General features: G+C 33.4%; 3 protein-coding genes across 4 annotated transcripts in view; 2 read left to right on the forward strand and 1 right to left on the reverse strand.

Annotated features, from left to right (window-relative positions):
• Positions 1 to 530, forward strand: part of LOC104786844 (V-type proton ATPase subunit a1-like) — a 7,358-nt gene extending 6,828 nt beyond the window's left edge. The window contains exon 19 of the mRNA XM_010512299.1: positions 226 to 530. The gene's annotated coding sequence lies outside the window, so the exon portion shown is untranslated. The remainder of the gene's footprint in view (positions 1 to 225) is intronic.
• On the forward strand, positions 1,542 to 7,391 carry LOC104786845. Its single transcript, XM_010512300.2, has 13 exons — positions 1,542 to 1,853; positions 2,200 to 2,299; positions 2,829 to 2,956; positions 3,044 to 3,194; positions 3,293 to 3,402; positions 3,587 to 3,670; positions 3,758 to 3,806; positions 3,903 to 3,994; positions 4,280 to 4,412; positions 4,562 to 4,641; positions 4,722 to 6,109; positions 6,505 to 6,618; positions 6,715 to 7,391. Exons 2-13 carry the CDS (start codon positions 2,207 to 2,209, stop codon positions 7,167 to 7,169), a joined length of 2,877 nt encoding a protein of 958 aa, XP_010510602.1. The 5' UTR covers positions 1,542 to 1,853; positions 2,200 to 2,206; the 3' UTR covers positions 7,170 to 7,391.
• On the reverse strand, positions 11,101 to 13,880 carry LOC104786846 (ethylene-responsive transcription factor RAP2-7). Of its 2 annotated transcripts, XM_010512301.2 has the most exons (9): positions 13,077 to 13,880; positions 12,939 to 12,969; positions 12,769 to 12,856; positions 12,540 to 12,685; positions 12,297 to 12,341; positions 12,076 to 12,179; positions 11,867 to 11,994; positions 11,672 to 11,782; positions 11,101 to 11,585 (listed from the first exon to the last, which is right to left on the reverse strand). In XM_010512301.2, exons 1-9 carry the CDS (start codon positions 13,612 to 13,614, stop codon positions 11,364 to 11,366), a joined length of 1,413 nt encoding a protein of 470 aa, XP_010510603.1. In that variant the 5' UTR covers positions 13,615 to 13,880; the 3' UTR covers positions 11,101 to 11,363. The 2 variants fall into 2 exon arrangements, with proteins under 2 accessions (XP_010510603.1, XP_010510604.1); XM_010512302.2 differs by lacking the exon at positions 12,297 to 12,341.

Here is a 20,515-nt window from a genome sequence, read left to right on the forward strand (position 1 = left end):
AACATATTGATCCGGTTAATCGGAGTAGCGGTATTTGCGTTTGCAACAGCGTTTATACTTCTGATGATGGAAACACTAAGTGCATTTCTCCATGCTCTGCGTCTTCACTGGGTTGAATTCATGGGGAAGTTCTTCCATGGAGATGGTTACAAGTTCAAGCCTTTCTCTTTCGCTTTAATCTCAGATGACGATGAATAAAACCGTAAAGTCCTCAGCCATTTGCACATCCCACTTTCCCAAAATCTTCCCCAAAAAATATATATATAGAAGAAAAATTGGCTTTTTCCAAAACCCCAAAACTCATTATACGGTAACTCCTCTGCTTCATCTTTTTCTTTTTTTTTTTGAAACTTTTTAACCGAATCCTTGAAATTGGTATATGTTATGCCGTAGTAGTTAATGTCAGAAGTGGACAAGTTAGATCACTTTTCGAGTATTTTTTTTTTCTTATTTCTTTTTGATATATATATATACATACATCCCTGTCATGGAATTTTTGAAGGTTTGAGATATAAATGAAATTTATGGAACCATATGTAGGCAATCATTTTTTACCCTTAAATTAAAACATATGTATAATGATGAGTAATGTGCATATCTCTCGGGCCTCGGCTTGCCATGAATGTGCTTCTCTTAATGAAAAAATGGATGATTTCAATTAACCGAGGATGGATAGTGGGAGTTTGCTACGAATAATAATAAGTCAAGTTATTAAATCGGAAATTGGTGTAAAATTTTCTTTTGTATGAACAATTAGCAAATCAGAACATTATCAGATAATTAATGCTGCTTATTGATGAATGAAACAATGTTAGTTTGACAGCAAGCCTTTGGCGCAATGTAACTTCCGGGCTTCCAAAAAAAAGGATGAGAAGTGGCAGAAGAATAGTTGTAACATCAAACCTTTAGTTGATTTTTAAAAAATGGATAAGTAAATCTCTTAAATCTTATTGTTGAGTTTAGATAGGATCAAGTCGAATAAATAAACTTCAAAATCTAAAATTTAAATTGTTTAGAAAATGATTGGTTTTAACTGATATGAATTTATCGCCGTAACAAGTACCAAACTCACCCATGTCACAAACAGGTCCAAGTCGTGGAGACACAACTCTCTACACAAAGTGTTTCAGTTAAATCCGGACTTGGTGTTTGTGTTTTAAACTACAAAAAAAAAAAACCCAAAAACATTTCATAGACCGGACTAAACCGGCCTTAGTGTTTGTGTTTAAAAAAACTATAAACCAAAAACAATTACTAAACCGGACTAACTGTTTTAACTTTTAACCACGACCCAAATTGATATTTTATCCAGTCAAAATTAATAAACCAAATATATTTGAAACAATTTAAAAAAAAAAAAATTAGAAAACCTAGAAATGTGACATGTTAATGCACTTTCAATTCAACATGAAAAATAACTTGCCGTCAATGAAAAAAAACATTGAACTTGAATAAGATAAATTAGGTATAATAATAAAAATAATGATATTATATAGAGAGAAGAGTATCATTTAATTGACAAAATTGAAATTTGACAACCTTTGAAAAAAGAAAAAAAAAACACCAGCCATTGGCGAACAAAGGTTTAGCCACACACACACACACACAGAGAAGAGTTTTTTTTAAACCAGTTTTTATTTTTTTTTTCCCGTCTCTTCCTCAAAATCTTCGATTCTCCTCTCTCTCTCAATCTCTTCTTCTCCTTCCTCTAACAATACCGTCGCTTACTCTCTCTCTCTCTCTCTATCTCTCTCTCTCTCTCTCTCTCTCTTATCTCACCACCGAATTCTCCAATTCGCGTTTCCTCAAACCCTAACGTACGAATTAGGGTTTTTGTTTCGTTGATTCCAAAGGTACGGACTCACAATTTCCTCCACCAAATTCTCAGTTTTTTTTTTTTATCTTCTCTAAGAGAGTCTCTCGTCGGAATTTGGAGTGGTTAAGGTTTTACATTGCTTGATAATAATGTTTTCAAGGTTTCTGAGAGTTGGAACCAAAAAAAAACAAAAAAATTGTTCCTTTTTTTTTTGTGTTTTGTCTTTTGGTCTAGGGATTTTGTTTTCAGACTATTTTGCTTATGGACTTAAGAAGGGTCTATAGTTGCTTTAGTTTTCTCTTCTTTTTTTAATTAATTGGCAAATTGTGGATTTTTTTTTTATGTTCTGATTCTAATAATTGTTTATTAAAAAATTTAATTAGGTAAAGGATGAATGAGAAAGGAGAAAAGACTTGTCCTCTCTGTGCTGAGGAGATGGACTTGACTGATCAACATCTTAAACCTTGCAAATGTGGCTATCAGGTTAGATAACAACCTTCCCCTTCCCTTCATATGTGGCTTGGCTTACCACCAGACTTTGTTCTCTTTGTCACTGTTTGAGCAGAATGTGTTTTTGTGTTCTTGGTGTATTAGTCTGAAAATCATTGGCAGTTGATATGTTTATTTGAGGGTGTTAATTTCAATGCAATTTGCTATGAACAGTTTGTTTCTTTTTGGAATATTGTTTTGAGTTTAAGCACCAAATAGTCATGAAAAGAATCTGAGCTTCTGTTTAACTCTTTATGGCGTATATATTGTTTACACATGCCTCTGTGGAACTGTCATCTGTTGGAAAGGACCATGATTTGTTTTCTTTTAACTGTTTCATCTTGGTTGACCTACATTGGTATCTTGAGAATGCACCCTTTGTTATTATCGATGTTTAAGACTGACATTACTCATTCTTATCTTGTTTACCTGTTCGTTTATGTTTGATTCATTTATTGTGCCACTGTGGTGATATATAAGCTGTCACCTTTTTTTAATGTAAATACCATTGTGCTTTGTGCAGATATGTGTTTGGTGTTGGCATCATATTATAGAGATGGCTGAGAAAGATAAGACAGAGGGTCGCTGCCCTGCATGTCGTACCCCTTATGATAAGGAAAAGATTGTTGGGATGACAGTCAACTGTGAAAGGTATTTCTGAAGCTGAAAGCAAGCCTTTTATTTTTGTTTCTGTTAAACTTGTAAAAAACTTTTCCTCCTTTTCTGATAATTCACCAGGTTGGTTGCTGAACTTAACAATGACCGGAAAAAGTCACAGAAGGTGAAGTCTAAACCTTCAGAGGGAAAGAAAGATCTAACTGGTGTGAGAGTCATCCAGAGAAATCTGGTTTACGTTATGAGCTTGCCTTTTGATCTGGCAGATGAAGATGTAATTTTAAACAGCTTAACTTATCTCCTTCGCACTCACATTTACTTTGAAAAGAATTCACCGTTTTCTTCTCATTAATCTGGTTTTTATGTACGCAGCTTTTTCAGCGAAGAGAATACTTTGGTCAATATGGAAAAGTCGTTAAAGTAGCAATGTCTCGGACTGCAGCTGGGGCTGTCCAACAATTTCCGAACAATAGTTGCAGTGTGTATGTATCCGTATTTCCTTACATATTCTGATAATGGTATCTAGGATGAACTAAATATTTTTGATTCCATATAGCTAAGCAGAACCTCCTTTCTTTTTGTGGTCTGTTAGACAGATTTGCTTTAACAAACTTCATTGTACTAACATCATCATTTCTTTTTGGCTCCAAAACTGAAATTTCCCAGATATATTACTTACTCCAAAGAGGAGGAAGCAATTCGATGTATCCGATCAGTACATGGATTTATATTGGATGGTAGAAATTTGAAGTATGTGATGTTTCCTTTATTTCAAAATTAGTTATGTAGGTTATGGATTCTGTGGTTCAACTTCTCATATTTTTTGGATGTCACTAGGGCATGTTTTGGGACCATGAAGTATTGTCATGCGTGGTTGAGAAACATGGTAATCAGAGATTTTCTTTCATTCGCTCATTAGTTCCCTTTAAATACTTAAATACAAATCCAGTTGTGTTTCATGGATGCCTTTTTGTTTCTGCAGCCTTGCACCAATGCCGAATGCCTTTATTTGCATGAGTTTGGTGCCCAAGAGGATAGTTTCACAAAAGATGAGACCATATCAGTGCACATGAGGTAAATTAACGTCAATTATCTTGATTATGCTTTGCCTTCTCAGTTAAATGAAATAGATTGTGTTTATTTCTTTCGGTAATGCTGGTAGTGGGCTCTGTTGGTTAAGTATAATTTAATTGACCTTAATACATATTTGTAGATGCAGATGTGAACTTGTTCACTAGCTGGTTTTCTTTTAACTTTCATCTGTTATGAGGCTTGGAAGAGATATGATATTGCATCAGTTCTTTCTTCTGCTCTATATGTTGTGCTTCGTTGGTTCTGATTCTCTTGCTGTTTCAATAGGAGAATGGTTCAAGAAATTACTGGTTGGAGGGATAATTATATGCGGCGCTCAGGGAGCATGTTACCTCCACCAGTTGATGAGTATGTTGATAATGAGTCTAGCACAAGAAAAATTCCAAAAGTTGTTTTGAATGTAAGTTGCCCGCTCTTCCTGAAGCCTCTTGAAATTGTTTCTGCTCAGTATATTCATATGCTGTTATACTATATGAGAATTAGATGTGTTTATGTATGATATATTCTGCTTTTGGTTTCTTTCTTTTTTCTCCCTTTTTTCCTATGCAGAATGCACATATTGTCGCTAAAAGTTCTCCTCCAAATGACAGCAACAGTCAGTCTGTTACCCTTCCCGCCGGAGCCTTGTGGTACACTTAATTCTTATGATAGTTTTTTTTTTTCAATTGGTGTACCTGCTTTGTCTGAGAAACTTCTAACGGTTTTTCAGGGGAATGCATTCTTCAAGCCAGTCTTCAGTACCGAGTACACCATCTTCTAGGGAACCCTTAAGAGAGAAATCTGCTACAGTTTCATCTGCAGTTGCAACAAATCCCACACAGATGTCTTCATCTCACAGTGATGAATTAAAGAAGCCAGCATTAGAGGATAATCGTACTGAACATGGAAATGCTTTGAAACCTCAAAACCTATTGGATGGTCAAAATGATTTTCCTGAGCTTTCCTTGTCTAATAGGACCCAGATCACTAATAGTAGGGAAGTAGTCTCTGCCAGTGTGGATAAAAGTAGAGCTATTAGTGAGCCGTCGGATTGCGCAGACTTTCCAGAACATACTTCTCAGCCTTGTAAATCCATGGTGTCTAATGGACACAAAATGACTAACAGAAGAATACAGAGTGTATGCAGCGATGCTGTGTCAGTGGCTGCAAATAGTGTTATAACACCAAGATCTGACAGTTCTCATTTCAATCATGCTTCTGTAAATTCGTCTCATACAGAAATGTCCCAAGACCATCTACAGCGTTGTGTCAATGAGCCTAGAGAAGTTCAGCCATTACGGAAGTCTGGTAGAACTGACACAAATGAGGTTGTTGTCTTGAGAGCAGAAGTTAATGCAGGTACTGCTTTGACGTCTCAGTTGGTAACAGACCGGTATCCTGAAGCTGAGGATGATATATCATTGTTCAATAGACAAAGACTCAAGGATCCAGAAGTTCAGCCCAATGGTTTACTACGCACGTTAAATTGTATGCAGCCTTGTTCATCCCAGTATAAGGCTGAGCATGATGAAACCAAGACTGTGTGTGGATCCTCCTATTCTGAAAGCAGAGGAAGTAATGTAGCACCCATCTCACATGGATATACCGAGATGCCACTTAGTAAGCCCAATCATTTGAACGGCAGTCTTGACCATTCTATTATGTTTCCTGACAAAGCAAGGGACACACAGCCAATTGGAAAGTGTTTCGTTGAGTCACAAGAAAACTCTAGGAATGAAATAGATGAAAGAATAATTGCAGATATAATGTCTTTAGATCTTGATGAATACTTAACTTCACCTCATAACTTTGCAAAGCTATATGGGGAAAGTGACGAAGAGGCCAGATCTCTTAAGCTAGCCAGTTCCAGTAAAGTTGAGGATTGCCAATCCCGGTTTTCTTTTGCAAGGCAAGAGAATTCAAAGGATCAAGCTTTTGCTTCTTATAACTCCTTCAACCAGATCTCACCTGGCAGTGACTTATACCAGAATTCTTCAGAACGGCAGAGTGCCAATATGGGTATGTTTGGGACGTATAATGGTCTTTCATCCGGTTATCCCAAGGGAATAGATTATGTCACACAAAGGTCCACTCTGCCCTCATCCTATAACCCTACTTGTGAGTGTTAATTTCTCATCCTTTTAACCATTAGCTTCTAGCCTTCTATGTTGTTATTTTATATTCTTATCTCATGTTTACTTATCCTGCAACAAACTGGTTATTTCTAGTTAAATTTGGATTTAAACACTGTGTATGCCTGATCAATATATATTTTTGTGACATCATGTGCTAGTTCAAGCGTATCAGTATGTTAGGTGTTGAAAATGAATAAATTGCTCTTGTGTTTGGCATGTCTCACTGTTTTGAGTAATATGTTTCTTGGTTACGGAAATATTATGCTTCCCGGATATTGTCTTAGGCACGTCTTACAAGCATGTCCGCCAGAGTGCCTACAAATTATTGGGATTGATGCATTTGTGTAATCTTAATCAATCCTTTGTTTTGTCTTGTAGCTGTTCCAAGAAGTCCGGTATCAGCACCACCTGGATTTTCAGTTCTAAGTCGGCCTCCTCCTCCAGGCTTCTCCTCAAATGGGAGAGAACATCAGATTTTTTATGGTATTTCAGGTAATTTATAGTTCTATAAAGTTGATTGGGTTCTTATGGATGTATCACATATGTTGCTGCTAGATAAATTGAAAAATTTGTTCTTGTTATTTGTAGGAAATCATCGGTTTGCTGATTCAGCATCACTAGGTAATCCATATCAGCATTCACTACCAATTGAAGATGTTCAATTTATGGATCCTGCTATTATGGCCGTTGGTCAAGGCTTTGAGAACGGAAGCCTAGATTACAGACCAAACTTTCAAGGAAACGCAAACATGTTTGGAAACGCGGCAAAGCTCCAACAACACCAACAAGCGGTAATGCAGAGTCCTTTATCTACACATCAAAACTGTCGATTCACTGATTCACTGGGGATGGCCGCAAGGATTATAGATCAATCTCAAGGCAATAACATACTGTCTAGAAACCTGGCCTTGCCTAATCTTAATGGTCACTGGGATGGGTTGATGATGAGTAATGAGATCCAAACTCGAAACAGACTCCAAAACGAGAAACTTGTTGGGTCAGCAAATTGGATCCCGGGTTACAATGGGACGTTCAGGATTTAAGCACCAGTTGTCAGAATCAGTGAGCTTCTTGGTCTGCCTTTGGTCTGTGACTGATAAACCATCATCAGTCTGGACCCTTAAATCCTCTTCTGGTTACTTAGAAAGGTGGTTGTAAAAAAGCTCTAGGAAGGTTTTTATTGGTTTATGAATTTTATAACATTTCCTTTTGGTTTTTAAAATGTCAAATATGGATTTTAGAAGGTTTCATAAGATTTATCTTTCTCTTAAATTTGCATATCAAAACCAAACTAATTGAATCACACCAAAATGCAACTAGTCTTAAAAAGAAATCATTAGTTGACTAATTAACATGGATCATGCCAAAACAGTTAAGATAAGCACTAATTAAATAACAGCTTTTGTGTTCTGACAAAACATATGATTAGTAAACAAAGTGAGATGGGTTGTTTCTTATCTTAGTATTCTATCACACCAACAAAATCCTATATTAGTTTAGTGCAAGATATTTTATAAATTTGCAAGAGACACCTCCTCTTTGATTCGATTACATAATAAATAACAATTTTGTTTTTAAGGATTGGACCCATTATGTTTTTTCACAATCGTCTCACGTTGTCTCGTTTTGTGCCAGTAAAAAAATACAATTGTTTATATTTAGGATTCTTCCGACAATGTAGGTCATCATTCGTATTTATTTTCCTTTTATGCATTTGTTGCCTTTGTTCCTCCTGCTGACTACCTTATATACCCTACGCAATTTCATACTAGTACATGCTTAATAATAAATCTCCCATCGATGTATATTTAGTACCCGGTCTGCTCAGAAATTGGTCATTTACTCATCGTATTTAATTTGATAGAAACTATTCCTTATCTTCTTTTTTTTACTTGGCCCCAATTTGCTTGAGCGTAGAAAACGTTGTTATCTGGCTTTCAGATTTTGTCGTGTCCACACACACACAATTCACGCCCTTCTACAGTACTTTTAAGTGTGGTTTGGTTTGGATGGACTCTTACTATAGTACTTTTGTATTACCCTCATTTAGTCATTTAAGGTTTATGTGCTTTAACTGTAGTGCTACCATCCATTGGATTTGTTTTTATAATCCTGGTTGGAGACTTGGAGTACTAGGTTAAAAAAATCTCAATCCGTTTCAAATTATCGAGATATTAGTAAGATAAGATCCAAACATTTTTTAAGTTAAGTTTTGAAAAACTGTAAAATATATATAAAAAAAATTGGTATTACACGATTTGACTATATTTCTCTCCATTTCAAATTAGTTGTCCTTGAATGTTTTCCACACATATTTAAAAAATACTCCGTATTTAATTTTCCTGTTTATCATAATTAATGTATTTTCTATTTGATATCATCAATTAATATGTTAAAAGAAAATAAATAAAATTGAAAACCTTGTAAAAAACTGTATTAGAAACATTTTTTTTTTGTGTTCAAACGGTATTAGAAACATAAAACGACGAAATATACAACAAGAGGTCAAATCATTTTACACGATATTAAATTAAACCAATAAACTTTGGTTCATTCTTAATTGAGTTAGCCCAAATATAGCCGAACAAACACAACAGAGTAGTGATCTTCTTAAGAAATTTAGCGACAGACTAAATCCTTTTAATGTGAATGTGAGTATGTGACTCCACATGCACATCATAAGAACACAATTCTTTGTTCGATCAATGGTCAAGTGAAGATAGTGGTATTCCTGTTTTATTTCTAAAAGAAGGATAATAATAATATTGTTTAAAGAAACATGTGAGTTTTTAGATTGACTGATAAAGGCATAGGATACGAGTCATATTTGGAATAATAATTCAGTTTCTTAAGACATCACATCTTTTTTTTTCTTTTCTTTTTTTATAACCAAAGACATCACATCTTACTGAATGAATATCATTTTACATTACCCCGAACGGTAGATAGACTTAGAGATTTGATTTGACAGAACAGGAGAGATTGGGAATCTCTCTCTTATTTTGCTTTCAGCTTGACAATTTGGTATAACAACTATAACAACAAAATATCTTCAAATTTTTGTTGACTGATACAAATAGAGATATCCTTCAAAAAAAAAAATTATTTAGAACGTTTTGGTCAGGTTAGGTTTTAAATCTGGAATTTTATTCCACCTCTACTTAGAGTCTTCTTGCTGGTTTGAGATTAGTTTTTCCTCTAGATTTATTTTTGGTGTGAGCCAGTGGCGGAGCCAGAGTCAAAGTTTGAAAGGGTCAAAAGAATTTTTTTTTTAATAGGGTAAAAAATATAAACTTTAAGGGGTTAAAAATGAAATTTTTTTCTTTCTATGGAGTAAAAATGCTAATCTTTGGAGGATCAAAATGCAAATTTTGTTTTAATATGGTCAAAATGCAAAATTTATAAGGGTCAAGATTAAAGTTTTAAATTTAAAGGGATCAAATTACAAAATTTAGAGGAGTCATTTTGTTATTTATACCTAAAAGCATACTAATTTTTTTTTTTTAATGGGGTCAGGCTGACCACCCTCCAACCTTACTGCCTCTGCCCTTGGTGTGAGCCATTTGGATGGTAATTTGTTGTTGAGTCACCTACTAGCCTTCCTTCGAATTTCCTTTTGGAAGTCTTAGAGTTAGGTTTTAGTTGAAGCAGTGGATTCATTATCTATTTCTTCTCTTGCGAGGACGTCGTCAGTTTTAAGTCTGTAGGTGGCTGAAGCTGGTTCGACGAGTGTCCGCGTGTAAGAATAGCTGATCTTGCATGGTTTGTCTCCTGTCGTTTTTAAGGTTTTGGCCTTCTCCCTAGTGTTTTTAGCTCTCTCTAATCAGCTGGTGAGGTGTGCTGGAAGTTGTATTTGTGTCTCTGGTCGTGTTGGATTCCTGCTTTCCTCTCTGTCGATTTGCTCTCTGGTTGTCTTTGGTGTATGGTATTCCGTGCTTTCGACATTAACAGGGTTTTAAGGGAAGCTTGGTGGGAATCTCTCATGCCTTTACTCAAATATAGAGCTTAGTTCCTTTTCTTCTCCTTGTATGATCGACTGTTTGTAATCCTTCTTTGCCTCTTGTGGCTATTGACTTTGGGGACATTCTTGTAGTCCGCCAGCATTTATTTTCCTTGTTTGGATCTTGTTTTCCTCTCTGTTGTAATCTACCTTGGTTTGTAACCAAGTTTATCAATGAAATTCTAGATGTTTTAAAAAAAAAGAACGTTTGGTCATGTTTTCTTCTCCTATTCTCTATATTACATTACATATGTTTGTAGCGGATAAAAAAAAATACTAAACTTTAATAGAATAATTAAAAACAATACAAAACAAAAAATAAAAAATGACACAAAAAGGAAAGTTAAAAATAATATTTTGATATAAATCGGTTATGATATTCCTTTTGGTTTACTGAAAAAAATGTCATTTTAAAACAAACAAAAAGTAGTGGTTAAAGTGATACAATTACCAATCAAAATCATTAATTTCCTTTGTTGTTTTTTTTGTCAACATTTTTTATGTGGTGTTTTCAACATTTTGCTTTACAATTGTTTTTTAAAATAAATCTTGTTCAATATAATAAAATAACTATAGAAAATATATAAAGCATTAAGCATCCAATCTATCCCAATCTATTCCAAAAGTTTTAACCACATCCCCCACATGTACACATGACTCCTCCAAACAGTCAAGTACTGTATTCCACACGTGACTATAAGAATAAGTTACTTATGTTATATTTGGCTCTATATCCGGAATACACACACAAATAGGAATGTAGTGTTTTTTGCCAAATCGTTTCGGGTTCCGAAGAGGCAGCCAAAATTGTCACATCCTTATATTATCCTATCACTATCTATCTCTCTTTACTGTTCTTTTCAACAGTGTTATTAAATTATATATGTCTATATCAAACCCCACATTAAACGACAAAATCCTCATCATCATATTTTTTAGTACAGTATACCTTTATTCGCAAATTGTACCTTCCAAGTTTCAAGAGTCCTCTTACTAAGAAACATATTTTTCACATAAACAAACCATATTATATGATAATGACTTTTCATATTACCACAAAACACACACATTTCTCTCCCCCATTTAAAAAAAAAAAAAAAAAAACCAAATTTTTTCACTAAATTTGGAAAAAAAAAAATCAGATCATTGTATGTAAAAATCTACCCAAATGACAAATTAAGGGGACTAAACTATAGTAGAGGCTAAAAACTCTCTCATATGTCCCCTCCTTTGTAAGTTAAGGTTGTGGATAAAAGTAACCATGAGTCGCATTGTCATTGGGAGGCTGTGGCCGGAAATGTGAGAATCCTGATGATGCTGCTGCAACTGAGAACAATGGTGGTGGTGGTGGTTGTGGTCCAGGAGGCTGCTGTTGCACCGTGCTTGTTTGCCCCGGTCTCTGCCATCCCCAGTTACTCATCATCCCTTCAGCTTCACTTCTCTTTTCTGTTGCTCTTCCCTGGAAATGAAAAACAAAACATTATCTCACATTGTCTCTGTTTGTTGCAATTGTGTTGTGTTTTTATTTCACCTCTATCTTTTTACCTCGATGGGATTATTATAACTAGGGCATGCTCCGTTCCAGTAAACGCGATGGTCCGTGGATCCATAAGGAATAGGTGTATTCACAGGCTTTCCCATAAACTCGATATCCATCTACAGGTTGTTTTAAAGACACAATTAGTAACGTTTTGAAACACACTGATTCATGAGTAGAGACTGATATTTTGAAGTTATTACCCTCAAGCTAACTCCACGCTGTGTTTCATAAGTATTAGAAGGGAAGTGAAAGAGCCTCTCGTTTTGCTTTGGTGCATTTCCAGGAGAAAGAGACATTCCCAAGTTGAGATCAAGTTTCTCATGGCCACCTTCATATAGATTAAAACAATCAGAATCAGAACCGTTTTTATAGATTGAAAATGAAAGGTTTTTCATACGAAACTGATTACCTTCGTTATTGGCCTGAGAGTTAATCTCATTTTGGTATGAACTCATGTCAAAGTTTGTGACTGCTTCCGTACCATTGGTGTTGATTGCAGCCTTGTCATAAGCCCTGTTTCCAAGAAATTGTGTTCAGTAAGAGAGAAACTTATGTTGGAGGATTTTGAAAACAAAAGGAAAGGTCTCTTTCTAAGAGGTTTCTGGTAAAATTCAAGATCATTTTAAGGACCTTGCAGCTTCTACTTCGCTGTCGAACAGCCCAAGGTATATATACCTGCAATTCAAGCATCTTAAAATCACCATTGCTAAGCATTCAGCTTAACTCTTTTTTTGAGGTTGATCATTACTCATTCCTCTAAGTCTCATTTTCAAAGACAAAACACTTATATCCATCCCCTTTTTCTAAATATTGAAAGCATANAAAAAAAAAAAAAAAAAAAAAAAAAAAAAAAAAAAAAAAAAAGCTGCTCACTTTTTACCAAGAAACTGACCCATCCTAGCTTCACATCTCCCACATTTATGTAATGTAACCCCTCGATACTTTGAACTCCCCCGCGAGAACCCCGTGCTCTGACGACGAAGTATATGCACAAACTCTTCCTTACTCAAGTTTTGTACCTACATAAAAAAGTTAAACCAAACCAAAACAAAACAAAACCTTTGCTATAAGGAAAATTCAAAAAACTTAAAATCTACAAAACCTGTTTCATATCTTCCTCATAATCACCAAGAGTAAAGTTGATATCAGCATCAACACCTCTAAATTTGATCGCAGCTCTATCATAAGCTCTGCAAATTACAAACACACTTATCAAAACCCGAAACAAAGCTGATGAGATGAACAAACAAACACAATCCAAAAAAAAAATACCTAGCTGCAGCATGAGCAGTATCGAAACCACCTACGTTGAATCCAACAAACAAAGTTAAAAAAATAATCAAATCTTGAATCTATCAAGAAACCATTTTTATATAACTGAAACATGTCTCTAGTAGTTAGTTAGTTTACCTAAATAGACTTGTTTGCCACAATCCCAAATATGTGATTCCCAACGACCAGTTCTTCTATAGAAAGTGACTCCTCTATACTGTGAACTTCTCGACCTTGGTCCTCTCCTACTCTTCTTCACCTGAGCCGGAACCGGCGCCGGAGTCGGTACCGGAACCGGTACCGGAGCAGCTAATTTCGTTTCTCCGTCAAAAGAAAGATCAATCCAGCTTCTAGAGCTCGAAGATCCTTGGAGATCTCGCAGATGTCCACAGTCTCCGGTGACCGGAAAAAACTCCTTAGTAGTAACGCCGGCGACGGGAGTTTCCTCTCCGCCGCTACTACTGGTTCCGACTTTTAAAATATCGAAACTGAGAGTGAAGGCACGAGTATTAGAGCAAGAGTCTTCGTCTCCGTCGGCATTGATAACAGACGACGTCGATGTACCGGACTCTTCTAAACGATTCCCGGCGGAGCCGTCTGATGTTTGCCGATCTAAGTACGAGTCACCGTACTGAGTCGAATCAGGTGAATCGGCGTCGAGGTTAAGATCCAACATCGTGTGAAGAAGTTCACAAATCACAAAGCTCGAGATGATCGGAGTTCGTTTTGAGGAAGAAGAAGGGAGATTTTTTCTAAAAGGTTTTTTTAGCGGTGAAGCGTCATTGAAACTGAGGATAAAAGTTTAGGAAACACGGCGGAGGAGAAAAGTTTCGTCGCCGGGAAAAGTTACCGCCGGCGAGAGACAGTTTTAGTTTTTAGTTTAATTGGAGAAGAAGAAGAAGATAGAAGGAGACGTGTGAGGGAACATTTCAGACCCATTTTTAGAGGACCAATCTTTTTATTTATAATACTATTACTTAAACATTTTTTTATTTTATTTTTCTCTTTCTATAACTATAATTTGTATTATTAATACAATAATAATAATAATAATAAAACTTTATAATAATAAAAAATTAACATAATGTTGTTGGTCCTTTTTTGGCAGTGGTTTACAGGCTGAACAGGTTTCCGGTTTTTCTCTTTTTTTTCGGTTTTGGTTTGGGTTTTAAAATCCGGTTTAGGACTGCTTTTTTGGTCAATGCTTTGGTTTATGACCTTGACGTCAAAAATAGTATTATGAGTTTTTGCCAATAATTCATAGGAGACATTCAATACATCCAATAAAAACATCAACCTTTTTTTTTAAGTTTCGAACAAAACAAGAGTAATGATCACTGCAATAACTTTTTTTTTTTTCTTCTAATTATTACCTATGCTTGTTATATACTAGTAGGTATTTTGTATTAATGTGATTTTGTTGCGTACCATTTTTGGCTTTGGTGGTGGATATGGTCCAAATATGCCATTAGAGGATGGTACTGATCGTTATATGGTCTCTATGATGAGTGGACTGATATTGTTGTAGAATTGTGGGTGATGAGTACGACTCGAGCTGGACTTTGGCTGCTTCCATGAATTCATTGATCATGCATAGCTTCGTGAAGCTGAGGAATGGTGTTTGATGATAATGATGATGTTGTCAAAATCTCCCAAAAGTTTTGTAGATTAGAGATTGTCTATTAATTTTAGTAACTAGTATTTTGTAAAAACTAAAACTCAAAAATTTAGTGTAAAAGTAGTATTAAATCCTTGGTAAACACTAATTAAACCAAATATAGAGTATTACCCCCAATCCCCATTAACCACATATCAAGATTGAGAAATGAGATGTAGATATTGAAGGTTTAGCCGTTTAGGTTTAAAAGAATACATCTAAAACATACGACTGTTGTAAAGCCCTCTCTCTTGGACGGCATTGTACTAACGGCTCGATCGCATTGGTCAACAAGGTGGGTTAGATCTTAGATGATCCAACGGCTGGGATTGACTCAAAAGATAAAGAGTATTGTCTTAACGCTAATCTTATAAAAAAAGCAGTAAGCTTCTTCACATTATCCAGATTATCCCTAATTTTCATACGAGCATGAGTAACACGTGAGACTCTCGTTTTAACCAAACTTGTGTTTTGTTTCTTCCTTTCTCTCTCTCTGTGACTCTGTCTCTCATTTTTTCCTATGGCTTTTAATTTCATTTCGACAAACACTGGTTGCTGTGTATATAAATACTTTATTGAAGTTTTCCTATAAATACATGCTTCACCGAGATTAACTAAAGAATAAGTGCTCTTTTCTGTAAGAATTTATAATATAAACTACATATTTTTATTTAAAATATAATAATACGGATCTCAAACTTGAACGAATGCAAAAAAAAAAAAAAAAATTATTGTTTAGATTAAATATTTCTCTATAGTTCAAAGTTTAAGTGAATCAATGGATTAGTATTTTTTCCATTTTTCCGGTCACTTTTGTAACATCTCCGACGTCGGAGCAACCTTTTCCGTTTTGTGAGTTGTTTAATTAGAAGAAAAAAAATGTGTAAGTTGCTCTATCACGTGTATTTTAATCTAAGTGAATCGCTTAAACTATTTCTTATAGTTTTATTTTTGGTTATTTTAGACATTATGTATAGATATTTGAGCACAATGGCCTGTATTACCCGATGGATAATCACATGCCGTTCCGGTTTCATGGCACTAGATAGAGTGGCCACACTACTCGGACAAAAAGTGCTTTATGGTTTCTTCACCACTAGGTTTCCTAATTGTATGATTTCTAATTAGTTCTAGAAACTATAATGAATTGTGTTACCATCAAAATTTGATGTTAGGAAAAGTATTAAAAACTGATTGAACATCATCACTTATGTTTATTACTTGCTATCTGCCTTGATTGGAAATGAGAGTTCAATAGTCATATGCTAACAAGCATAGTTGAAGACACCACTCAAAAGCGATAAAGAACTTAAAATAAGATTAATTTAATCAAGTAAAATATCAACTGTTACCTATAAAATTGTATCGTCGTGTGATTTTTCTAACTAAAATTAACGTGCATGCCAAGGATAGTTGTTTACTTGTTTGTATCATTAAAATATCTGAGAGATCGATCATAAAAGCAAAGCAATGTAGACAGACACCTTGCCGACAGGGAAATATGTATGCAAGTGGCGTACTTAAATGTTTTATCGCTTAACATAAATAGTTTTAAGAGGAACAATATTGATTTATTTTCCAAGTTGTTTAGTTTATTTCGATTGGATCCTGTTGGAGTGTTGGTAAAATAATAATCTTTTTGGATGGAGTTGCTGAAAACAAATGTTAATGGGTTGCGACTTCGTAATTAGATGATTATAGTTTCTAGGGAAACAAATAATCCCTGTAACAACACCTAATTTTTATTGTAATTTTTTACATTAGTGATCCGGATCTTGAGTTGGCTAATCCAATGAATGAGCTACTCTCTTAATGGTGCCAAAACTTGAAATACAAAGTGACTGCTGCGCAGCTCGAATTCAACGAATGTAATATGCGAGTTCAAAATTGGATAATGACACATCAACCACACACTAAACAAACCACTAAGTTACATACTTACGTGTCCTATTTTTTTTATCTTTTGTCAACAATTTAGAAAAAGGAAAAAAATGTCATCAATCTATTAAAAAATTATCAATGAAATATATCCTAGGAAATTTTTGATTGAATAATGTTTCAAAATTAATAACTTATTGGATTTTTATTCTATTTTATATCAGTGGGAAACAATTATGAGTTTTACAGTAAATAAGAAATAACGTTAAAATATAATAAATGAAGAAATGTAGGTATTTTTTGACAAAACAAAGAGCATATATAGTAAAATTCGGAGTATATACATCCATTTTATATATGCAGTATCTACCAAAATAAAATAAGATCAAGTATGATTGATAATATAATGCTTTAAAACTTTTAGTGGATAGAAACAACACAAATAAATAAAAATGATAGAAAATAACAAATAAAGAAAACAATACATAAAACTAAAAATATTTTAGTAGTATCTAAACTAATAAACATGAATAAGTTTCTAATTTTTGAGATTTGTATTTTTTTTCAATTATAAATATAGTTGGATCTCATAAATATGGTATATGTTTGACCAAAAAAAAATGATATATTATGTATTTATGTGATATAAAGTTACGAAAATAGAGATTTTGGCTAATGGAACTATCTATTGTGACAAAAAAAAAAAAAAAGTGTTACTGATTACACATTTACACCCAGTATAACGAGAAAAATGAGGTAGGTGGTTTGTGACCAGTGTTCATAAATACATTTTCCCAATAAAATCGAAGATGTAGATTTTTTTCGTTACATGGGAAAAGCCAAAATGTAGACACGCACTTCTTCCACACATTTTCCCTAAAGATCCTCCCAAATTAGTTGGCTCCCATGATTTTGACATTTCCTATCATTATGTATCCCATTCACATCCCAACATTGTTTGTTTCTTCAATGTATGCATATATATATATATATACACTTTTAAATTCTTAAAACAAACCATTGTTGTATATTACAGTTTAGTACTATTTAGGTACCCATTGTTTAGGATGCTAGTATCCTCAAAAACAGTACGACCAAATATTTATCTTTGAGTACTACGTCGTACTTTCAGTTTTAAATTAAATAATCACAAACCAAATATTTTCTTCATATATATTTTTATTTAACCAAGAAAAAAAAAACTAGCCGTTAAATTCATGACACAATAAATATTATAAAGAGTTTATAAATATGTATATTAAAAACTAAGGCCCTGTTCGTTTCATTATTTAGCATTTATATCTAAATGATCTATTTAAATGATACATCTAAATGATTCGTCTTAATGTCAAATGACCCAACAAACAAGATAAAAAAAATAGTTCACTTGGATGGTCTATCAATAATTCTCCTGTTATTTTTAGATGAACTATTTCCATCTAAATTGTCCAATTAGAATCATCCAAATGAGTTTCAATTTTTTGCCTAAAATTTTAAAACTTATTCAGATAATCCATGTGAATGATTCTGGATGATGCTCTTTTTTTTTGACAAAAATGAACAATATTTGAATGGTTCATTCAGATGGTCCATCCAAATGAATAAACGAACAAGGTCTAACTAAGAGTACTGCAAATCATACAATTTCGAAAATAAATGTTATCATCACGAAGTAAATGATACTTTTAATGATTTTTTGAGGGATTCCAAAATTATTAGTTTAACTCTATTTTAAAACTATGATCTATGTTTAAAATTTTGTATTATTAATGGTTTAGTTACACCATCCAAAAAACACTGTTTGCCAAAACTTTTAAAAGTTAGAAAAAGAGTAATAGAATTTGTCACTATTCCTGAAAATTGGTCGACATGAAAAGAAAAAAGAGAGGAAGTTAATCATCGGTTAGTGTTAGAATATATAAAGAAAGTGAAAAAAATATAAAAATGATTAGAAATGAAGAATTTTAGAGATGTTTTCTCATGTGTCTTGCCATCTTAGTCATCACAAGAAAATACTTTTGTGCCCTTTCCCATCATGGTAAGTGGTAACCAAAGTCTTCAACCTTAAAAGATACATAAATATATAAAAACTTATAAAACCTGGAAAAAGTAATTTATTCCAATTTTGGTTACTCTCAATAATGAATGGTTCTCCTCGTTACCTGCTAGAGCCGGTAGGTAAACCAACAACATGTGTGTTCTTTCTCATAAATAGAAAACAAATAGTTTTAAAATCTTTTTTTTTTTGCTGATAATGTAAAAAATCTCATTAACCCAATAATAGTATGCCACGTAGTGGATATGCCAACGTATATGATCTGACGGACGATATTTTGATCTGCTTTCCAATTTTGTTTTATTTTTCTCCAAAGACCTTTTTAATATGACACATTTCGAAAACAAAAATCATACATCAAAATCACACCGAACAAAAGAAAATTTGATGTGACTGGTAGCAAAATTTGAAGCGTAGGAGGTTGATTTATTTATTTCTTCAATTGCCAATCAGACTGATACAATAAATGGTTAAAATTAGCAATTTAATTAGGTTGCTGAAAATATTGTTAGAAGTTTAAAGTTTAGAACTGATTGAAAAATGAATTACTCCCTCTATTTCATATTAAGTGTCATTTTAGATTTCATATTAAATGTTATTTTAGAGTTTCTCACACATATTAAAAAAATTATTAAATTTTCTATTTTACCCCTTATTAATATATTAATCAATTTTTCTATTGGTATATACATTAAATTAGTAGGGATAAAATTGGAAAATTTACCAAACATCTACATTGGAAATATAAAGTGACACTTATTTTGTAACAAAATAATCAGTTTAAAATGATACTTAATATGAAACAGAGGAAGTATAATTGTACGGCAGTTTATAAAAAACAAATTATTTTTTAATATTTTCGTAAAAGTGAAAAAAAAAATTCTTCAATCGACTACACGATCAATTTTTGGTTAAAAATGTCGTTTATATTTCTAGTACAGTTATAAATAGTAAAAATTCCTTTCACTTATTAATTTAATTAATGTATATAGAGTATAAAAAAATTCATGTGAAATATTTTAAAATAAAAGTATTTATAAAATGAGAGAGAGTATTACAAATTGGAATGGTTGTCGAAATGAATCAATACCACTTTGAAAGTCTAGTATTTATTTTTCATTTTCATAAGATCTCACTACCAAAGAGGATATATAATTGACGTCGACAATTTTTATAAACTTCTCCAATAACGGATCATTATTGATTTAGGTAACGACAAGCTAAGTGCAAACAAAACAAAAAATGAAAAAAAAAAAAAAAAGATAGTGGAGACCTTACAAATTATATACACTATAATACATTGTTAACATGTAGAGATCAATCTATTTATATATAAAAACAAAGTACAAAATCATCTTTTAACTAACGAAGAAACAAGGGGACCATTAAGCAAATTAGTATAAATAAAAAAGGTAAGAGCATATGGATATCATTTGAGAATAGAATATAAATAAGTTAGGAGGAGGAGGAGGAGCGTATTATGTGGAGGGCTTGTAGTGCACAACATCCAACATGAATGAATACAAAAGATTGGACAAAATAAGTAATTTTTGTTTATAATAATTTAGCCAAGTACAAAAGCAGTGTTTCCATTAATGGTGAGAATCTCTTGTCGGCAAGAATAGTGTACGAGGTTTTTAAATCTCTATGGGTTTACGTGGTCCTTTCCTCACCGTTCATTCTTCTTTTATCTTTCTTTGTTTACTTACATGTTACAGCCTTTTTTTTTTTATTTTATCTTGTTTTACATCAAGAAAAAAAAAAAGACAGCCTTTTGTTTCCAAGATATATGAATAGTTTATGAAATTTACAGTTGTTATGAGTATAATTAAAAGATACATTACATGAGTTAGATTGAACACGTACGTTAGTACCATAAACAAAGTAGGGTTTCAGATAGATGTAAATCAAATTATTAACTCTCTTTTCATCCTCTTTTTACACAACTTTTTTACGTAACATGCTAAACGACCATCATGACTTGTA

Source organism: Camelina sativa, chromosome 5, assembly GCF_000633955.1.
Source record: "Camelina sativa cultivar DH55 chromosome 5, Cs, whole genome shotgun sequence".
NCBI lineage: Eukaryota > Viridiplantae > Streptophyta > Magnoliopsida > Brassicales > Brassicaceae > Camelina > Camelina sativa.

What these genes read in the sequence shown, in the direction of transcription:
- LOC104786846 (XM_010512301.2), bottom strand. Translation starts at nt 13,614, where the DNA reads ATGTTGGATCTTAACCTCGACGCCGATTCACCTGATTCGACTCAGTAC. An exon ending in GGTCAGTTTCTTGGTAAAAA is followed by an intron (nt 12,342 to 12,539) that starts GTGAGCAGCTTT and finishes CTTGAATTGCAG; the next exon opens with GTATATATACCTTGGGCTGT. An exon ending in AGCGTGGAGTTAGCTTGAGG is followed by an intron (nt 11,783 to 11,866) that starts GTAATAACTTCA and finishes AACAACCTGTAG; the next exon opens with ATGGATATCGAGTTTATGGG.
- LOC104786845 (XM_010512300.2), top strand. Translation starts at nt 2,207, where the DNA reads ATGAATGAGAAAGGAGAAAAGACTTGTCCTCTCTGTGCTGAGGAGATG. An exon ending in CTTGCAAATGTGGCTATCAG is followed by an intron (nt 2,300 to 2,828) that starts GTTAGATAACAA and finishes TGCTTTGTGCAG; the next exon opens with ATATGTGTTTGGTGTTGGCA. An exon ending in TTGGATGGTAGAAATTTGAA is followed by an intron (nt 3,671 to 3,757) that starts GTATGTGATGTT and finishes GGATGTCACTAG; the next exon opens with GGCATGTTTTGGGACCATGA.